This window comes from Rattus norvegicus, chromosome 15 (assembly GCF_021556685.1).
Source record: "Rattus norvegicus strain SHRSP/BbbUtx chromosome 15, alternate assembly SHRSP_T2T, whole genome shotgun sequence".
Lineage (NCBI taxonomy): Eukaryota > Metazoa > Chordata > Mammalia > Rodentia > Muridae > Rattus > Rattus norvegicus.
In genome coordinates this window covers 7,676,014-7,695,440 of record NC_141548.1, presented here as the reverse complement: position 1 = coordinate 7,695,440, position 19,427 = coordinate 7,676,014, and the positions used below count along the sequence as shown (strand labels likewise).

Here is a 19,427-nt window from a genome sequence, read left to right as displayed (position 1 = left end):
ACTGTCCCTGGAACATTTTCTTTATTGTTTTTGTTGGTTTTTTTGTTGTTATTCTTTTTCTCCCATTTTTATTAAATTGGGCATTTCTTATTTACATTTCAAATGTTATTCCTTTTCCTGGGTTCCTGTCCATCAGCCCCCTAACCACTCCCCTTCCCGTTCTAAATGGGTGTCCCCTCCCCGTCCAACCCCCTTTACTGTCCTCTTCAACATTCCCTACGCTGGGGGTTCAACCTTGGAAGTACCAAAGGCTTCCCCTTCCACTGTTGCCCCAACAATGCTATTTACTGTTACCTACGCAGGGTCAGTCCATGTGTAGTCTTTGGGTAGTGGTTTGGTCCCTGGAAGCTCTGGTTGGTTCTTATGGGGTTGCAAGCCCCTTCAGCTCCTTCAGTCCTTTCCCTAGTTCCTCCAATAGGTGTCCCGTTCTCAGTTCAGTGGTTTGCTTCTGGCATTTGACTCTGTATTTGACATGTTCTGGCTGTGTCTCTTAGGAGAGATCTATATCCGGTTCATGTCAGCATGCACTTCTTAGCTTCATCAATCTTATCTAGTTTTGGTGGATATCTATATCTATATCTATATCTATATCTATATCTATATCTATATCTATATCTATATCTATATCTATATCTATATCTATCTATATCTATATCTATATCTATATCTATATCTATATCTATATCTATATCTATATCTATATCTATATCTATATCTATATCTATATCTATATCTACCTATATATCTATGTATATCTATATATCTATACCTATCTATATATCTATACCTATCTATCTATATCTATATCAATCTCTCTCTATATCTATATCTATATCTATATCTATATCTATATCTATATCTATATCTATATCTATATCTATATCTATATCTATATCCATATCCATATCCATATCTATATCTATATCTATATCTATATCTATATCTATATCTATCTATCTATCTATATATATATATATATATATATATATATATATGTGTGTGTGTGTGTGTAGACCACATGTGGGGCAGGCTCTGAATGGCTGTTCCTTCATTCTCTGCTCTAAAATTTGCCTCCCTATCCCCTCCTATGGATATTTTTGTTCCCCCTTTAAAGAAGGAGTGAAGCATCCCCTTTTGCTCATCCTTCCTGATTTTCATGTGGTCTGTGCCTTAGATCTTGTGTATTTCGAGTATAACCAAGAGGTAAGGATGCAAAAGAACCAAATAGATAGCTTGACGCCAGAGGTTGGTGGTGAACACCAGAGGGAAAGATCATTCTTCCAGAAACAATTGGCAGGTTCTGGTAACTCAGCTTTACAAGACTACTTGTCTTGGGTCCACAGAACTCTCTGAGTTGCCAACACAAAGGTATGTTATACCCACATACACTGGACAGTGTAGAAGGAGATATCAAAGCCAGATGTCACATTTGCACTCATGTAAATAAAAAACAGAGATCATTTACCCAGAGAGGATTGCATACAGGTATCCAATGGTATGATAAATTATGAGAACCTGAATTAACTGACACATGGCCTCCTAGAGTAAGATAAAAGTACCTGCTTGCTTTTATTGATACCTTTTCTGGGTGAGTAGAAGCTCACTACTTCGGACTGAAACTGATCATAGAGCAACTAGAAAGCTCTGCTAGGAACTTTCCCCCTAATTTTGCCACTTACTAGAAATGCTGCCATATAATAGCCCAGCTCTCACAGCCAAAGCCTCTGAATAACCGTCAAAGATGTATGCATAGTTTGGAGTCTCTGTTGTGCAGAATTCTGGGCAGGTGGAAATAATGAACAAGACATTAAAGGAAACACTATGAAAACTCTCATTAGAGTCCAGGAAGGGTGGAAAGGCTCTTTTCTTATTTTGGGCCTGCTGTACTCCATACAAGGAGGGATTGAGCCATATAATATTATGTTTAGAATACACGCCCCATTGCTTCTAAGTCTTAGAGATCAGCACTTGGCAGAATTCTTCAACTATTTTATTCTTGAAATCCTGTCCTTCCAGTTCTCCATAAAGTCTATGACTTTGACTATCAGAGAGACCCAGTGAACCTCCAAATCCATCAACAATATCCCCTAATTTGGACCTGGTGGTAGTGAACTTGCATGAGCCAACTGGGCATCGAAAAGGACAAAGCAATTTGCAAAGGACCTACGTGGCGATGTTTTACACTCTTACAGCTATGAGGTTAGGTGGAATTTTAACATGGATTCCTCACAACTAGGTCAAGAACGTAGAAGCCACAGATGACAAGGCCAAATAGACTCCCTCCAGAACTTCTGGACCTATTAAAGTTGCGCTTTCACCTGACCTCAAGCCCTTCCACTCCCTGCCCAACCTCCTGGATCTTACATTTGGCATGAATACAGGATCATGGTCCAAACTCTAACACCGTCAGGCCTGGCCCTGGGAACTCAGGAAGGTGGACACTAGAGAAGTGACGTCTAATGGAACTGCAGAGGACCAATCTCCGTCCACGTTGTCCTTTGCTCACTGATATCTGGTTATTTTTTTGAGAAAGGATTTGGAAGTTTATCATCTGAAGTAGGTGCACAACATTTAAAGTTGTATATTCACTGTGTAACTGGGTTCACTATGTTACCAAGATCATTGCAACAAAGGAATTGTGAAACAGAGACTTTGTGAGTACACATCCATGAATATATGTAAAGAAAGACACCTTGGAAGGAATGCACAATAAGAAAATGAAATCAATATCCAATAAATTAAAGGTCTGGAGGGAAATACTGACTTTTGGGAAACAGGAAAACCTAGGAAATTGGAATGTATGTCACAGGACTGGATCTGGGAATAAAATTATTATGCAGAAGAATGTCTTCCACCCCATGTCCCTTGATCTTTCTCCCCATGCCAGGCCCCTGACGAAATCTGCCCTTTCAGAGCATGTAACTACTAATGGAGCAAAGAGAAATCTCTAGGTTTAGAGGGAGGAGATATGGAAAGGGTTCCATTGTGTCACTGGAGAGCCTCCTGGAGATGCACCTCAGAATCTGGTCACCATAAGGAAAGCTGGTTAGCAGGAGGCCCTGGTAGTTCCTGGTGACGTCGTCAGTAGACCCTTCCCTGAACAATCTCTTGTATCCAGGAGAGCCCTGGCATCTTCTGTGATGTCACAAGTGTTGTGGTGGCACCAACTGCCTGTGGGATGTTCCTTCGGTGCCTCTATGGTTCACTAATTGACCTGTTGTCCAGGCTAAGTAGCCGTTTGTGAGAAAGAACAAAGAGCATGAATCGGTGAGAGTTGGGGAGAAGGAAGCTGGCCTTCTGTCTTGTTGTAAAAAAGGAAGAAATAAATGGTCCTTGGGAAAGCTCAGTGAGCTCTGGGCGAAGGGTGAGGAGGTTCCTTGAGGAGAGAGCCTTGAGCTGAGGCTTCCAGGCATGGAAATCTGGAGCCGGGAGCTTATAAGAAGCAGCTGGACTTCCCTGCTTGTTATGGTTCCTGGAAGTCAGAGACTTTACATCATTAATTTCTCTATTTCAGATGCCAGTTGTTGGGAAGGGCACCACTGTTTTCCTGAGAGCTCATGGCTTTTACTCCTTTTACTTAGAAGACAAAGGTCCTTAGGAAGAAGGGAGAGACTAGTGTGGTATCCTCGGCTCAGGGCTGACTCTTCCCCCTTTGGATTGGTTCAGTTTGTGTCTGACACTAATATCTGGGAGAGAGAAGAACTTCTAGATGAGACCTCATCATCTCAGGCTTTCCACTAGAGTTATTCTGACTGCCATTCCCTGATAGTGGTCCCCTTAGATTTCTGAGTCAACATGTGTGAGTGTCATGCAGTTTTCTAGTGCAGTGAAGAACTGTTAGTCAGTGAACCAGAACCGGGACTGGCTCCTTCCTGACTTCTCTAGGTGTCCTGAGCAGTAAGTGGGGGAACTAAACGACCATGTTCTACCAATACAAGGCATCTATTACTACAGTCCTGGGATCTAGAGAGATCTATCCATGATTCTGGGCATCACCACAGTAAATGAGTGCTGAAGGAGTTTGTAGCTTTCATCCTGGTTATGTACCTCAGGCTAGGGTGTTCTGAAGCCAAGTCCCATCCTGTGCAGCTGTGAATAGGCCTGAGGAGGCTGTCTCCTTGGTTTTCTGAAGTATTACTAAGGGAGCCAGAGGAAATCAGCACCCCCTGCTCAACAGAGCTCTGGGAATGTTGACATCCTCAGCTTCAGCTACATATTAAGCTAGGTCAAAAGATCACCTATCAGGTCCATTCTTAAATATCCTTCAGGTTGCTAGGGTTGGACTGTAATGAAGTAGTATGCAGGAGAGGTGCTGGCCCTCAGCTGCTCTATGTCAGTGTATGTGGGAAACACCTGAACTCTTCTATTACAGATCAGAGAGAGGAGCTGCAATCACATTCAGTAGACCGTGTACATTCCTGGGCTTTGACTTTGACCATGCAGGTCTGTTGTTTCTCACTGCATTGTTCATGTGGCCAAGTTGTGGGAAAGTCCCACTCACAATTGTTTCCCATCCTCCGTCCTAGGGTCTTACATTTTAGCACAACACTTCACATCTTATCTTCTAGATCCACTGTCCTAACTTTACTTCAACATGCATGTCTCTATTATCTGTACACCGTGTGTGTGTGTGTGTGTGCGTGCGTGTGTGTGTGTGTGTGTGTGTGTGTGTGTGTGTGTGTGTGTGGTTAGTTTGCATACAACTTTACGGAAACCTTGCCACTGAAATCCTCTAGGAGTCTATGTAAGTAATCTGTAAATTGTGGATCAGGCAAAATCCAAATGCTCTCCCGCAACGTGGCCTTCTAGAAAGAGTAGCATAAACTGCAATAAAAGGATATACTTGAAAGTAAAACTTGGAGGAAAGGCCCTGGCTTATCTACATTGTCACTGTGAACTGTGACATTGCTCTCTTGGCTTCTGTGCCCAGACATGAGGGCTCTGAAGCTATGCTGCCTCCTGTGGAACGGTGAATGAGCTTGTGTCACACGAAGCATATGAATGCAGTGAGAAGACAGTAGGAGGACATTGTGACACTGCCCTCCCAATGGAGACATGGAAGTGTTGACAATCACAGTGGGTGAGTCTCAAGCTGCACTTTGAGACCCAGCCAGGCTACGTTTCACCTGTCAGCTCACTTCCTGCACATCCACCACAGGCCAAGGGCAGGCTCAGATGAAGCTCTGTTGAAGACAGGTGCTGTCCCTTGTGAGCTGTGTCTCAGGGTATGCGGAAGACCATTCACCCTCCTGTGATGTGGGACATCAGAGTAGTAAGAGGCAGGCAAAGGGGACAGGTCTGTGTTTGTTCTTCTTGGCTACCATAACTACATCTTCTAGGCTAAGGATTTGCTCATGGGAGTCTGCTGTCTTACATGTGTAAAGGCCAAGCTGTCTGAAGTCTCAATAACACAACTGGCTCCAGGCTGCTTTCTCAGTCACTGGGATTTACACGCAGTCCTTCATACCTTGTCTTCTAGATCCACAAATTCTTGTCTGGCTTCATATGGACAAGGCACTTTATATGTCTTCTTACTAATAGTATGCTTTATAAGTGTGCTTATCCAGGGTGTTTTGTTATATATTTTAAGACTATTTTGAGTAGAATATTTCCCTGATTTCTTTCCCATAGTTGGTTTTTGGTATACAGGAAAGGTAATGAGTTTTGTGTGTTATTTTGCATTCTACTACTTTAATGAATGTATTTTCAGCTTTAAGAAACTTAATTTTTTAGAGACAAGTTGTCTCTATTTAGGATCACCTCTAACTAATTCATATTTGTCTTTGCATTTTAAGTGTTTCAATCCACATTATTTCATTTTATATTTTCAGATGATTATGAGGGGAATTTTACCCAGATTTTCTCATGGTATGATTTGGATTGGCATAAAGGAAGGCTAAGAAATTTTGTGTGTTCCCATTGTATTGTGCTTTTATGAATGTATTTATCAGTCTTAAGAGATGGTGATATTGGGGTTGGGGATTTAGCTCCGCGGTAGAGCGCTTGCCTAGCGAGCCCAAGGCCCTGGGTTCGGTCCCCAGCTCCGAAAAAAAAAGAAAAGGAAAAAAAAAAGAGAGATGGTGATACATTTTTAGTTTTAAAAATAGTATCACGTCATCTGCAAATGAAAAGATTTTGACTTCTTCATTTTTCATTTGGGTTACCCAAGTTCACCACCCACCACTGATGCTTATTGTTATTTATCCCACTTTTCCTCTGGGTTTCTCTCTTGTCTCTTTTCATTGTTGCTACTCCCCCTACCCTTTGTCCATCCTTCCCTGCCTCTACCTAGGTCCCTCCATCCTTCTGCCTCCCATGATTATGTTCTTCCCCTTCTAAGTGGGTTCAAGCATCCACAATTTGGCCTTCTGACATGTTACCCTTCGTGTTATCAATGAATTGTATAGTGGGTCTTCTGAACTTTTGGGCTAACATCCATTTGTCACTAAATACATCCCATGTTATGTCTTTTTCGATCTCTGTTACTTCACTATTTTCCAATTCCATCCTTTTGCCTATAAAGTTCCTGGTGTATTCATTTTTGATACCCGAGTACTGTTCCTCTGTTTGAATAGAGCGCACTTCCTATACTCATTCCTCAGTTGAGTTGAGGTCTATCGTGGTTGTTTCCAGCATTTGACTAATATGAGTAAGGCTGCTATGAACATATTCAACCACACGTCCTTGTCATTTGTGGATCAGGTTTGAGTATATGCGCTGAAGTGAGTGGTAAAGCTGGGTCTTCAGGTAAAGCTATTTGCATTGTTCCCATTATCCTCCACATTGATATCCAGAGTGGCTATACAGCTAGTAATCACACCACCAATGGAGGAGTGTTCCCCTTCCTCTACATCCCAGCCCAATCTGCTGCTGCCTCAGTTTTCTATCTTAGCCATTCTGATTGGTGTAATGAAGGATCTCAGGTTCGTTTTGATTTGCCTTTTTCTGATAACTAAGGATGTCGAACGTTTCTTGATGAGTTTCTCAGGCATTGAGATACCTCAGTTGAGAATTCTTGGTTTAGCTCTCTATCCCAGTTTAAAAGTCGGGTTATTTGTTTGTCTGGGAGTTTACCTTTTTGAGTATTTTGTTTATTTTGAATTTTGGCACTCTCTCAGATGTAGGGTTGGTAAAACTCTTCTCTGAATCTGTAGCTTGCTGTTTTGTCCTATTGGCAGTGTCCTTTGCTTTAAAGAAAGTTTTCAGATTGTTGAGATTTCATACATTTACTGTTGATCTTAGAGCCTGACCCTTTGGTATTCTGTTCTGAAAACTTTATCCTGTGCAAATGTGTTCTAGGAACTTTGCGACACTTTCCCTTCTATTAGCTTCTGCATGTTTGGTTTTATGTGGATTTCCTTGATTCACTTGGACTTGAACTTTGTAGAAAGAGAGAGAAATGGATCCATTGGCACTCAACTACATGCAGACCACCAGTTAGGGTAGCATCATTTCTTAAAATGCCTTCTGTTATGTTCAAAGTCCTCAGTCATCAGGAAAACGCAAATCAAAACAACCCTGAGATTCTGCTTCATACCAGTCAGAATGGCTGAGACCAAAAACTCAGGTGTTAGCAGATGCTGGCGAGAATGCGGAGAAAGAGGAACACTCCTCCACTGTTGGTAGGATTGCAAACCGGGCAACCTCTCTGGAAATCAGTCTGGAGTTTCCTCAAAAATTGAACATTGCACTGCCTGAGGACCCAGCTATACCTCTCCTGGGCAATACCCAAAAGATGCTCCAACGTACAGCAAAAACACATGCTCCACTATGTTCATAGCAGCCGTATTCATAAGAGCCAGAAGCTGGGAAAAACGCAGATGCCCTTCAACAGAGGAATGGATACAGAAAATGGGGTACATCTACACAGTGGAGTACTACTCAGCTATTAAGAACAATGACTTCATGGAAATCTTACAGCAATGGAAGGAACTAGAAAATATCATCCTGAGTGAGGAAACCCAATCACAAGAAAACCCACATTGTATGCACTCACTGATAAGTGGACATTAGCCCCAAATCTCAGATTACCCAAGATGCAATCCAGAGACCACATGAAGCTCAAGAAGGATGACCAAAGTGTGGAAGCTTCAGTCCTTCTCAGAAGGGGAAACAAAAATATTCACATGAGGAAGTATGGAGATGAAGTCTGGAGCAGAGACTGAGGAAAGGCTACCCAGGGACTGCCCTAACTGGGGATCCAGTCTATATACATCCACCAACCTCAGACAATATTGGTGATGCCAAGAAGTGAGAGCTGACAGGAGCCTGATATAGCTGTCTTCTGAAAGGCACTGCCAGAGCATGACAAATACAGAGGCGAATGTTTGAAGTCAACCTTTGAACTGAGAACAATGGAGGAGGCAGAGAAAGGATTGAAGGAGCTGAAGGGGTTTGCAACCCCATAACAACAATAATACCAACCAACTACAGCTCCAAGAGACTAAACCACCATTCAAATGGTACACATGGACAGACCCAGGGCTCCGGCAGCATGTGTAGAAAAGGATTGACTTGTTGGGCGTCAATGAGAGAAGAAGCCCTTGGTCCTGCGAGGCTCTATGCCCCAGTGTAGGAGAATGTCAGGGCAGGGTGGCAGGAAGGGTTGGGTGGGGGGGAGAACACCCTCAGAGAAACAGGGTGAGTGGGATGAGGTAGGGGGATATGGGTATGGAACAGAGAAAGTCTATAACATCTGAATGTAACTAAAAACAAATAAAGAATAAAAAATTTAAAAGGGCATAACAAATGCAAAAGGTTGGGGTGCCATTCCATAGTCGTGATGTGTTTCTTCTGTGAGAGCATACTGATTAACTCACTGCTCTATGACTGTTTTCTTATTTGAAAGTAAATAATGGGATCATCTCTGGAGTGGTTGGAAAGAATAAAAGCATTGCCTAACATGAATAGGTCCCTCCAGAGCGTGTGCTTAATATTCTAGGTATAGAGCAATTAGCTGGAGAGGGGGGATTAAAAACAAAAACCAAACAAAAAACAAGAACATCAACGATTAACATAAATTTTGAATGCTGGGATTAATGCGTGTGCTGACTTTGATCAGCTTTGTAGTTGCTTCTCATAAACACACGCATGTCCTATCACAGTTCTAGCAGTCGCCAGCAGAGAGAGCAGTGAGGTAGTGTGTGCTTCTTCCTTTCCAAGACACCCCAAGGCCTCAGGCCTGCATCCAGTGAGCTGGAAGGAAGAGCAGCCTGGTTGAAACTCCTGCTGCCATGGCAGATTCTGCAGGAACATTTTCCTTTGCCCACAAGGAGCCTGTGTGGAGGAGACCTCTTGGCGGTGTCCTCAAGGACTCTGCATGTCCTATTCTACAGGGAGAAGCCCAGATAGGTCTTTGAGAAAGGTCAGTGAGTTGTTGGGGGAAGTCTCTGTGTGGCATAGGGCCTGGTATGGGTGAAAGAATGGCTGCTTCCCTGAGGGCAAAGGATAGACCTTCTAGGGCTCTGACCTCCTACTTTATATTTTCACCTGGTGGCTTATTATTCATATTTTCTTAATGGGATACGACTATGGTCTTGGTGAGCATCTTGTCTCTCTGATTCTCAATCAGTTCTTTGTTGTCACAGAGCTTTTGAGCTTACTCCAGCCCCTGGGACTTATTCATACCTCCAAATTTCTCTGACTTTTGGGATTCCTAATATTTGTGGCAAACTGAGTGACAAAAGCAATGAATAGCCTGGTGCCCAGTACATATGGATCTGAGGGTGTATAGATATCATAAGCCTCTAGGATACACTCTAGGAAAGCAGCAGTGTGCTCTTAGGTCCCCTGTGTGACCTCACTTAACTTTGCCTGCTTTGTGGGCTTCTTCTATTCTGCTGCTCTCAGAAATGGAAACTCCTGGAATAGATGTATAGTGTCCCATTACCTTTGTCATTCTTAGGGTATTAGTGGGAGTAAGTTTGATTGAAATATACTCTCAAGAACATTATCCAAACCAGTGCGTCTTGTGTACCATCTATATGAAGTACCAAGTTCACAGACAGATCTGCATGAACTTCCCAAAGCCAGCAAATTGGAGCATGAAGAAAGCCCAAGGCATCCATTACCAGCATCCTTAGCACCTGCCCCAGGATGGGTAAATTGGCTTTGGTGGAAGAAGGGATCTACTGTGATAGCTGGCCCTCATACACCCAGAGAAGAATATACTAGGAGAGTTGGGGAAGGATTGTGGGAGAGATTAACTGGGTGACAGGGGGCAGTGAGCAGCATGCAATGTGAATAAGTAAAATATGTATAAATAAAGTTCTTTAACAAAATGGGACACAGTGTATTGTTGTACTAACTCTACTATGTTTACACTAGTGAACACTTTAACAACTAGAGAGACTAGACATGATAAAGGAGGATGCCTTTGTCATTTACAAATACTATTTACACAGCAAAGATAAATGAAATGGAGGACTTGCAGCCCAAAGATCGATTGTTTCCAGCACATCTATGTGACTCTCCTTCCCTTTATCAGGACTCTGGTAGCCTCTGTTTATGCAGGTCTCACAGATCATCCAAAAGGCAGTCCTTACCAGCTCTGGTCAAGTGCCCTTGTGCTCTTGGCAGACCTCTGCTCAGGCTGCAGAGGCACTGAAGGGCCAGCCTTCTCCTTGTGGGGGAAGCCATTATGTCAGCCATTCCAGACTCTCTGCTACCCAACTGGAGACTTCTGCAGAGGCCTGTTGACCTCAAAAACAGAAGCTTGGGTAATCCAAAACCCTAGGATGCCATCCTGCACTCATGATGTGTTGATTATCTGAGACCATACACGTTAACTCTCTTCTTCATGCCTGTTTTTCTTATTTGAAAGTAAATAATTGATCATGTGTGGTGTGGGTGGTAAGAGTAAAATCTTTAACATGAAGGATAGGGCCATGAAGAGTGTGGGTAACATTCTAGGTACAGAGCAAATAGAGGGAATTACCAAAGAAAACAACAGGAATTCTAACAACAATTGCAAAAAAAAAAAAGAAGAGAAAAAAGAAAAAAATTTTATGGGTGCTGGGATTAAAGGCATGTATCAACTCTGACCAGCATTGTAGGCATTTCCAATAAAATATTAACAAACAAACAACCCTATTATTCTTTTAGCAAGTGCAGCAGAGAAGACTGTGAGAGACCATGTGCTGCTACCACCATGCTATGATTCTGTAGCAACAACTTCCTTGGTGATAGGAGCCTGTATGCAGCAGGCCCCTTGGTGGGCCTGTCATCTCAAAAAAAGATGCTTCAGTAATCCAAAAGATTGGACTCCAGTATACTTCAGGCCAGGAAAGAAGCCAGCCACTATGAGTAAAAGAACAAAGGAAAAATAACATTGGAAAAATATGTGCCTTATTTGGAAGAAATGACCCTAAACTTCTGAGGCGTCCATCATCTCCACACCTCTGTTTTGAGCTTTGCATAGCGATGTTGTCCAACTCCAGGTGGGAGTCAGAGGCAAAGCCCTTCCCAGAAAAGACAGACGTGTTTTAGACTCTTACGACTGTGAGGTTAGGAGGCGTCATAGCACAGATTGAGCTAACCTAGGAGAAGAACACAGAAGCCACAGATGACAATGCCAAATGGACTTTCCCCTGAACTTATGGACCCAGTAAAATTGAGGTTTAACCTGACGTCAGGCCCTTCGACTCCCTGCCAATCCTGCTGATTCTTATGTTTGCTATGAGTAAAGTATCAAGGGGCAACCCCCAATATCCTCGTGCCTGGACTTGGAAATGAAGGAAGACAGATATTGGAGAAGTGATGGCTATCGGGCTACAATGGAGGAACACGCAGTCCAGGTTGACCTTTACTCACTGATGACCAATTTAATTGTCTGGCTATATTTGAGAAAGGAAGATGTCCAACTTAATATGTAAAAGAAGGGACAGAAATTTATGATTTTATATTTGCCCTGTAGTTGATACCCTATATTCACAAGAAAAGGGAGTTTTTATTGCAAAAAGTAGGATTATCAACCATTGACTTTGTGAAATACATGGACGTTTATGTGGAAATAGTGCCGGCTATTAAGGAATGCACAGTAAGCAAATATTATTCAGGTTTTATAAAATTAAAAGTATAGGAGAAATATATTGGCCTCTAGGAAACAGGGAAACTTTGGGAATTGGACTGTATGTATGTGCATTGTCTCAGGTGTAGATTTATTATTGAGAGAAATCTCTCTCATTTATGGTCCCTAGAGATTTGGGTGCTAACAAAATCTCTTATCCAATTCAGGGTTGTAACCAACTCTCCCCATCAAAAGCATTGATGACATCCGATGAAGCAGAGAGAAATATCTAACTTTGGAGGAGAAGTTGCCAAAGGATATTCCCTGGGTCACAGGAGGGGCTGCAGAAAAGGGCCCCATAGAAATTGGTTGCTTTTGGGAGAGCTGGGTAGCAGGTAGGCCATAGAACTTCCCAGTGACATAATCAGTAATCTCTTCCTTGGACAATCTCTTGTATCTAAGAGAGCACTAGAATCTTCTGTGATGTCACCAGTGTTGTGGTGACACCAACTGCCTGTGGGATTCCCTCAGTGCCTTTTGGGTTCACAAACAGGCATGTTACACCAGCTGCTCAAGCTCGTTCAGAAGGAGAGGGGAGACCAAGGAGAGTCCAGACCGAGGCAGAAGAAAGCTGGCCTCCTGTCTTGTAAGTACGGAAGAATGAAATCATTCTGGGGAAGGCACAGTGAGTACTGGGTAGAGTCGGGGAACTTCCTCCAGGAGGTAGGTTTGAGCTGAGTCTTTCAGGAGTCGGCCTTACAAGCAGGAGCCTTGGAATTTGTCAATGGCAGATCAAGAGTCAAGAGTCCTGATGATTAATTTGACAGAGGGCCAGGAATTGGCAGGCCTGCAGCTTCTTTTCTATGAGCCTTTTAATTTCTACTGCCAAGGAATGCCAGGAGGAAGCCCTATGAGGATAACAATGTGCCCGTTCATGGTTGGGTGCTGAAGCACTTCATCCTCTAGATTCCTGTAGGTTACTAAGTCTGTGGTGACAACAACAAGGAAGGATGAACCCCCTAGTCATGAATTGAGGTCGCAGACACTTTAAGCTTGAACACACGATTAGGGTTTGATGGTGCTGTGAACTCCAGGATTGACCTGCTCCACGTCTGTTATCTGCTGACAATGTCCCAAATCTTTATGTCTGAGGTAGATTCTATCTTTCAGTATGAGGGATCGTGTAATAGTGAGTGAGGCTTATGTATGGCAATGGAGGTTGGGAAGAGGGAAATAGCTTAAGAGTCCACATTAGAGATAGCTTTTCTTCTCTTTCAGGGATTCAACAAGTCTCCAGCCTTTCCTCTTCCTCAACCTCCATTTTGAGACTCATAATGGTCTTTTCTGCCCATGGGCTATCCAATATGTACATTCACTTGTGTTTATCTATCTACAGGGTTTCTTCGGAAGGCATCATCAGAAAATTTCATCAGTAACCATGAAAAGCGTATAAAGAATTTGGAGGAACTAAAATCTGAAATCCAGAAGTGTAAATCTGAGCGGGATGAACTTTCTCAAATCCTGGACCTTTATGTCAATGATGGTTTGAACTACAGGTAGTCATTATGCCCTGTAACCTACTGACTGTCTTGTGCTCTCTCTGCTAAGCCAAGAGACATCAAGAAAGTGTTTCATCTCTCATCCTGGACATTAAGGAGCCTTGGCAGGTGATGGCCTGTGAGAGAAGCTAGGTGCTGTGTGTTTAGGGTCAACCTCTCTTGTACTTGACCCTGAGTTCCTTGGAGTTGGATTGGATTTTTTCAACAGCTGGAAGGACCTGGTCATACTTGCTGCATCAACGTGTGTGAATGAAATGCCTGAATGTCATCACTCTTACTCTGATTTAGGTCATTATACACTGATTCTATGGCACCTCTATGATAAAGTTGGCATTCTAATTATGTTTGTATATGGGTTGGTATGTATGGATGGATGTGAAAGTATTTGTGTGTGTTTTGCTCAGGATCAGGGAGTCTGGGACCTTTGATTGGGTCTGAGGATTTGTTTGATGAACAGTTTGCAGGTCATGATAGTGATGAGTCTGTGGAGGCCGTCATTGATCAACAGAGCACTTTGCTCCTTCTGTTTACCTTGCTGGCACATAGGGCTCTCCTGAGGGGAGGAGGTGTTATGAATCCTCTTCCCTGTAAAAAGTAGTTACGGCCTCTGGGAGTCATGTAACAAGGATTGAGAATCTCTGCTTTCAAAACAAGAGAAATGTCATCACACATCTTTCTGTTGGACCCAAGGCTGTGGCACAGACTGGAGGAAACATCTTATATTTCTTACACAACTGTTCAATTCCTTCATGCTGACCTGACCAGATCTTGAAAGTCGGCTCCCTCCATTTGGTCCCCTGGCTCTGCCGTCCAATGCCCAGGATAATGAGTTTAACCAGCACCAATAGGAAGGAGCAAGTTTGTGTTATATAAATGGGCCTAGGTAGTCCAGAGAACACTCTGATTTCATTTATTTATTTATTTATTTATTTATTTATTTATTTATTATTTATTTATTTATTTATTTATTTTCCTGCTTTGAACTTTATTTTCTTTTTTTTTAATATCCAAGGATGGTTTATTGTGACCTAGAAAAGGTCACTGTGGGAATAAATTCTTGGCACTTGTTATTCCCAAAGATGCAGCTCTCAGACTTTCCCTCCTCCTATACAGAGGGTCTTTATAGGACCATATCTCACCAGCCTTTTAAGGAGCCCTTATTTCAAAACAAATGTGTGCTGATTTGCAGAGAAATATTTTCTATGGGAGAGTGAGGGTTTGAGTCTCACTGTTGTGTTTTTGCTGTGGTCTTTGAGTTTTCCACTTTCTTCCCTAGCCCCCATTCCTTGAATTTGAATTTTTTATTGGCTATTTTTTATTTACACTTCATCTAATTCTGAACTCATGAGTTCAGACAGTTATTGTTCCTTGGGTCATGTTCTAACACAGGCTGAGTGTTGAATTGCCAATGCTTAAATCCCAACATGAGATGAGAATGATGGATATGCATAAGATGACCAACTGGATAAGTGATGCCATGGAGAAGTACAAGGAGCTCACACAAGAGAACAATTCCTACCGGTGAGTCACTGACAGAAAGGAGACCCCAGCACTAGGCGGGAAATACTTCTGTCCAGCTATGACTTTGAAAAAAGATCTGTGGTCCATGAGAAACACATGGAAAGTTTGTATAGCTGCTGGTCTTCTATCATCCCTCAGAGGGGATTGGCCCTCCACCTGCCAATGGTTTTAGAATACCATGAACACATAAGCACCCATATGCACCATTTCCTCTTCTTTGATGTGCATATACCGTCTTAGTGTCAGGATTTTCTGAAGTACTTTGATTCCCGTGGACTGCGGACTCGGGATTTGACCTGCCTCTAATTGGTGCCAACATGTAAACTGTGGCTCTAGTCTGGAGATGCCTGGGGATGGGGCCCTTGAAGGGATGATTGTACTTGCAGGAGTGGCAGGCAAATAGAAACTGCCTGGGATTTACCATTATTTGTTTTTGATTCAGCATCAGAAACTTCCACCTCCTGAATGAACGCAATGAATTGAAGAAGAATGTAAGGATTTTGATGAATGAGAACAGAAAACTGCTGGTGGAGCAGACTGAACTGCAAGCATCCTGTGAGGAGGGAAAGAGGTTGTGTGAGGAGGCCAGCAAGACCATGTACACCGCAGATATTGAATCCTTGTGTCCTGTTACTTTTGAGTAAATCGAATGTATCCTTGTGAATCAAACAGTGATCTCGAACTCGTCACTCTTAAGAACCTTCTTTATTGAAGTGTGATATAACCATTTGAAATCCCACAGCTCTCAGGCAGAGATGGATCTCTGCATTCTCACAGGGATTGGGCATCATAATTACTTCCCAGTCAGACTGAGATACAAAGAAAATTGTACTTTCAGTGTAGATTGTGTGTCCAACTCTGAATACCAACTTCATGATGAAAAAATTATCAATGCCGTATCCTTATCAAATATTTAGCCACCGCTAAAATATACTCTTTTGTGGATGAGAGTTTTGAACATATTAATGGGATATTCCTCAGGTTTTCTGTAGTATCTCCCAGGAAATAAAACAATATTATAGGGAGTATAGAAGCAGTCATGAAACAGAATTGCTTGCTTTTGGTTTCCTTCAAACATGATATCAATTGTAACTGCACAGAAGAGATAATAAATTGCAAGAGCTTTCAGGGGATAGGGTTTTTATGGTTGGTTGTTTTCTTGTTCTTCTTGATTAGGATGGTGACTTTTGTTCTTGACAATGTACTATGTTCCATTTGGGATTTCAACTCAAGCAGACCACATAGTTTACAATTCAGTTTCTAGATTTCTTTAAAAGCTGGACAAAATATCCAGGCAAAGGTGCCCTATGAGTTTTCTCCTTTGTTTTTCCCTCCTTTTGGCGCTTTTGTTTTTGTTTGTTGTTGTTGTTGATTTATTTTATATTTATGAGTGTTTTGCCTTCTGTAGGTCTGTGCGTGCTGTTCCCCAAAGGCCAGAAGGGGTCATTGGGTTTCACCTGGAACTTAAGTGACAGAGGATTGTTAGGTGCCCTGCAGGTCTTTTGAGAAACAAATTCTCAAATGATGAGCCATCTCTCCAGCCCCTACCGTGGACGTTTGTCCTTCATCGTGTTCCTAATTTGTGGCAATGGATCATACCTGAACAAAGTGTTTCTTGAGATATGTAGGGACACATTTATGGGGTCTGCATGCTAATTATCTAGACTTCCAGGCATCTATGTGAAGTTTTTAGTTAGGGTTTCACTGCCGAGAACAGATACCATGACTAAGACAAATGTTATAAAGGGCAGCATTTAATTGGAGCTACTTAAAAGTTCAGATCTTCAGTTCTTTATCATCAAGGTGGGAGCCTGGCAGCATCTAAGCAGATATGGTGCCGTAGGAGCTGAGAGTTCTGCATCTTCATGTGATGTTTGCTAGCAGAATACTCAGTTTGAGGCAGCTACGATGAGGGTCTTAAAGGCCAGACCCACAGCGAAACACCTGACCCAACAAGCAAATACCTACTCCAAAGAGCCATACCTCATAATAGTACCACTCCCTGGGCCAAGCATATACAAACCTTCTCATTCCACTCTGAGGCTTCCAGAGGCTTGTTCAAACATATGAGACTATGGGGGCCACATCTAAACATAGCACAATGCAAAATCCATTAGGTCAACTTCCAGAATTCCTATAGTTCATAGCAGTCTTAAAAATGTTCAGTGTAAAGTTGAACGTGTCATCTGAGATCGATCCAAGCACTTAGGTGTAACACCCACGCTAGACAGGAACCCAGCTGGGTAAACTTTAAACTCTGCATCTCCATGTCTGATGTCAACGTGGTCTTCAGATCTCCAACTCCCTTTTGATCTTTGTTGATTGCAAGAAAAGTTTCCTGCTGTGCTGTTTGCACTCCGTGTTAGCAGCTTTCCTCAGTAGAGAGTCCATGGCTCTGGCGTCTCAAACATCTGTATGTCTCCAAGGCGACTTCAATGTTCCAGCTTCTTCCTTCAATATCTGGGACCCACACATGATCTGGGCTCCTCCGAAGAGTTGGGGTCACGTCTCCAGTTCTAACCTCTGTAGCACTCTAACCTCAGGTTGATCCATACCACTGTTGCTTCTGTTCTTTGTGATCATCCAGTGGCACTGGAATTCCCAATGTACTGGGGTCTTTCACTGCAACTAAGCTTCACCAGAGCCTTCCATAGGTGCCCAGTCCCAGATTCTTTGCATGACCTCTTAAGTCCTGGGCCATCAAGAAAAATGGAGTCATCACCTTCACTAATGGCCTTCCATGGCATCTCACAGTGTCAAGCCTCACCTCCTCTTCATGACCCTTTCGTGTCTTCAAAACCAGTACTAACTGGGTGACTGTTAGACTTTACCAAGGAGAGCTGTAGCACCAGCTTCAGCCTTGGCTCTTTCTATAACACAGCTTCTTTGTGCTCTCAAAAAGCACTCCCCATAAGATTTTACCACTTTGATTCTGGTCTCATTTTAATCAGCACTAATTTCTTAGTTCCAGTGAACCAGCACCAATTGTCCAGTAGTCCCTTCTATTCTGTACACTAAAGTCAGGGCTTTGTGGGCAAAGCTGCTGACTTCTGCTGCTCAGAGGTGCTGGAATTGCTCACCTCATTCTATTCCATTATCACTAGCTTCCTCTTTTCCACTCCTTCCCTGCCTCAGCTTGCCTGTCCTGGATCTTCCTGTGTAGATTGACCTTGAACTCAGATCTTCATGCCTGTCTCAACGCCCTGGCAGTCCCCTACATTGGGTAAATGATCCTTCAGAGGACGGTGAAGTTAGGGTTTTACTGCTGTGAACATATAGCATGACCAGTGAAAGTCTTATAAAGGACAGCATTTAATTGCAGTGGCTTACAGGTTAAGATGTTTAGTCCAATATCTTTAAGGTGGGGGCGTGTCACCCTCTAAGCAAGTATGGTCCAATAGGAGTTGTGAGTTCTACATCTTCATCAGAAGTCTGCTAGCAGAATACTATCATTCAGGCCTTTCTCTAACCCCAGATATCTTATTCAAGCAACTGGCTTTTGAAAATGCTAATACAGTAGAGAAATGCTGTCTCGAAAACCAACCAACCAACCAACCAACCAACCAACCAACCAACCAGACAAAGACATATTAAAAACAGCAACAACAAATGAAAGAAAGAAAACACCAATGCATACTCTTATGTGACCTTACCACCAAGTTATTTCTGAATTGTAAATAAAAATGCCTATAGTCAAAAGCTGTGCAGAATTAAGACAGGTGTTCCCTGGTGATCCCAACTTGGGGGTGGGAGGAGACCATTACAGACAGGGGTAGAAAGAAGAACGTAGAGGAGAAGCCACCATGAGGTAAGAATCTTTAAATAATGGCCGTGTGAGTGGTCTAATTGGAGTGAAAAGCAGCCCAGACAAAACCATGGCAAATTATACAATGGAATTATTGGAGAAATATGCATAATAGTATAGAGGATAGCTATCTGCCCAGTTCTTGTGCTAATTAAGGATTATCATAGACCTTTTATCCAGAAACTAAATGGACAAAGGATGGGCAGAAATCCATGGTTGGGATCAAATACTTTCCACCACACAAAACCAGATCCAGCCCCTAGAATTACAATCTTCCCAAGCCCAGATACCTACAGACCAGCATAGAAACACAACCAGTAACAGCCATGACATTAAAATCTTTATTAGAACCATCAACACTATGACAGAAGGCCCTGAATATGTCAACATGACTGAAGAACAGGAATAAAAAAGACTGTAAAACAGCATTTGCACACATGAGAGAGGTCTTTAAAGAGAAAAATAAGGAAATCTGTGAAAACACTAACTGTGGAAGGAAATGAATAAAGAAATCCTAAACAGAGAGATGTGGATG

The 19,427-nt window shown here is 42.5% G+C and overlaps 1 protein-coding gene across 3 annotated transcripts; it reads left to right on the top strand.

Annotated features, from left to right (window-relative positions):
* Positions 1 to 3,150: 3,150 nt before the first annotated feature.
* On the top strand, positions 3,151 to 16,217 carry LOC148000794 (uncharacterized). Of its 3 annotated transcripts, XM_087587088.1 has the most exons (7): positions 3,157 to 3,267; positions 9,163 to 9,364; positions 12,235 to 12,402; positions 12,561 to 12,653; positions 13,404 to 13,563; positions 14,956 to 15,087; positions 15,530 to 16,217. In XM_087587088.1, exons 4-7 carry the CDS (start codon positions 12,563 to 12,565, stop codon positions 15,729 to 15,731), a joined length of 585 nt encoding a protein of 194 aa, XP_087443214.1. In that variant the 5' UTR covers positions 3,157 to 3,267; positions 9,163 to 9,364; positions 12,235 to 12,402; positions 12,561 to 12,562; the 3' UTR covers positions 15,732 to 16,217. The 3 variants fall into 3 exon arrangements, with proteins under 3 accessions (XP_087443213.1, XP_087443215.1, XP_087443214.1); XM_087587089.1 differs by lacking the exon at positions 9,163 to 9,364 and having other exon boundaries at positions 3,155 to 3,267; XM_087587087.1 differs by lacking the exons at positions 9,163 to 9,364; positions 12,235 to 12,402 and having other exon boundaries at positions 3,151 to 3,267.
* Positions 16,218 to 19,427: the final 3,210 nt, after the last annotated feature.

Bases quoted from the DNA above. Each gene is read 5' to 3' on its own strand.
- LOC148000794 (XM_087587087.1), top strand. From the start codon at position 12,563: ATGTTACACCAGCTGCTCAAGCTCGTTCAGAAGGAGAGGGGAGACCAA. The intron at 12,654-13,403 runs GTAAGTACGGAA...ATCTATCTACAG, and splicing joins GAAAGCTGGCCTCCTGTCTT to GGTTTCTTCGGAAGGCATCA. The intron at 13,564-14,955 runs GTAGTCATTATG...GTTCTAACACAG, and splicing joins AATGATGGTTTGAACTACAG to GCTGAGTGTTGAATTGCCAA.